Source organism: Gastrolobium bilobum, unplaced genomic scaffold (genome assembly GCF_033153095.1).
Source record: "Gastrolobium bilobum isolate Gb01-03AN ecotype WA unplaced genomic scaffold, APGP_CSIRO_Gbil_v1 utg10532, whole genome shotgun sequence".
Taxonomy (NCBI): Eukaryota; Viridiplantae; Streptophyta; class Magnoliopsida; order Fabales; family Fabaceae; genus Gastrolobium; species Gastrolobium bilobum.
In genome coordinates this window covers 3,660-5,007 of record NW_026897440.1, presented here as the reverse complement: position 1 = coordinate 5,007, position 1,348 = coordinate 3,660, and the positions used below count along the sequence as shown (strand labels likewise).

At 36.0% G+C, this 1,348-nt stretch overlaps 1 protein-coding gene across 1 annotated transcript; it reads left to right on the top strand.

Annotated features, from left to right (window-relative positions):
- The first annotated feature begins 272 nt into the window (after positions 1 to 272).
- On the top strand, positions 273 to 1,079 carry LOC133306952 (germin-like protein subfamily 1 member 13). The gene is made up of 2 exons (XM_061507360.1): positions 273 to 390; positions 532 to 1,079. The coding sequence occupies exons 1-2, from the start codon at positions 273 to 275 to the stop codon at positions 1,077 to 1,079; spliced, it is 666 nt and encodes a 221-aa protein (XP_061363344.1).
- The last annotated feature ends 269 nt before the right edge of the window (positions 1,080 to 1,348 follow it).

Below are 1,348 nucleotides of genomic sequence, written 5' to 3'. Positions count from 1 at the left end.
CCAGTTGACGAGGTAATACTAAAAACATGCGTCTTGCCGTTAATGTGGAACATTTTCTTAGTCTAATTTAATATCTGAACCAGCACGCATGTAGTTGTTAAAGAATGGTTCTTCCATGAAATACACAATTAATTGCCGTAAGGATTAACTGCAAACCATTTCAACGGCTCCTCCCTATAAATAGGAAGCTTTCCATGCAACAAATTCAAATTCTCTCAAGCAATTACATATACATAGAATAGAATCATTTAAGAGTAGTAGTAAGAAACAAAATGAAAGCAATCTACTTCCTCGTTGCCTTGTTGGCTTTGACATCCTCTGTTGCCTCTGCCTATGACCCCAGCCCTCTGCAAGATTTCTGTGTGGCAATCAATGACACCAAAAATGGTGGTACGTATATACAATATTCCCCATAAGTCTTAATACTCGAATTTTAAATTTCTACTTCATTTAGATCACGTATGTAAAAAATCTTTATAATTAGCTTTTTTTTAATAATTATATATATAAACTTTGTCTACTTAATTGCAGTATTTGTGAATGAAAAATTCTGCAAAGACCCTAATCTTGTGAAAGCTGAAGATTTCTTCTTGCACGTGAATCCTGGGAATACCAAAAACCCACTTGGCTCAAAAGTGACTACTGTGACTGTTAATGAATTAGTTGGACTTAACACACTTGGCATATCCTTAGCTCGCATAGATTTTGCCCCCAAGGGTTTGAACCCTCCCCATATTCATCCACGAGGCACAGAGATCCTTATAGTTATTGAAGGTACTATTTTGGTTGGATTTGTATCATCCAATCAAGAAAACAATCGTCTATTCACCAAGGTTTTGAACAAGGGTGATGTGTTTGTGTTCCCAATTGGTCTCATTCATTTCCAACTTAACGTGGGTTATGGCAATGCTATTGCCATTTCTGGTCTCAGCAGTCAAAACCCAGGACTTACCATAATTGCAAATAATGTGTTTGGCGCTAATCCTCCAATTTCTCCGGATGTTCTCACCAAAGCTTTTCAGGTTGACAAGAGCGTAATTGACAAACTTGAGAAGCAATTATGGTACAACAACAACTAATCCGAGTACGGGATAATTCAGTGTTATTTGATTGCCTTATGCCTCCACATGATTACTATCATAAAATTAATAAAATGCACGTGGGTTATATATATTTATGTAGCTGTTCTATTAATTGGATTTTAATTTTCGTATAGTATACATTGTTTCTGTGAGTTTAATAAAAGAATAATATTGTGCCACTCTCTTGCCCCCTTTTTTTTTTTTTTTTTCGGTACGTTCTTGCACAAGCAAGCGGTAACACTCCATGTAAGAAGTTGCAACACATT

Excerpts from the sequence above, each read along its gene's own strand:
- LOC133306952 (XM_061507360.1), top strand. The coding sequence starts at position 273 with ATGAAAGCAATCTACTTCCTCGTTGCCTTGTTGGCTTTGACATCCTCT. Across the intron at positions 391-531 it reads CAATGACACCAAAAATGGTG|TATTTGTGAATGAAAAATTC; the intron begins GTACGTATATAC and ends ACTTAATTGCAG.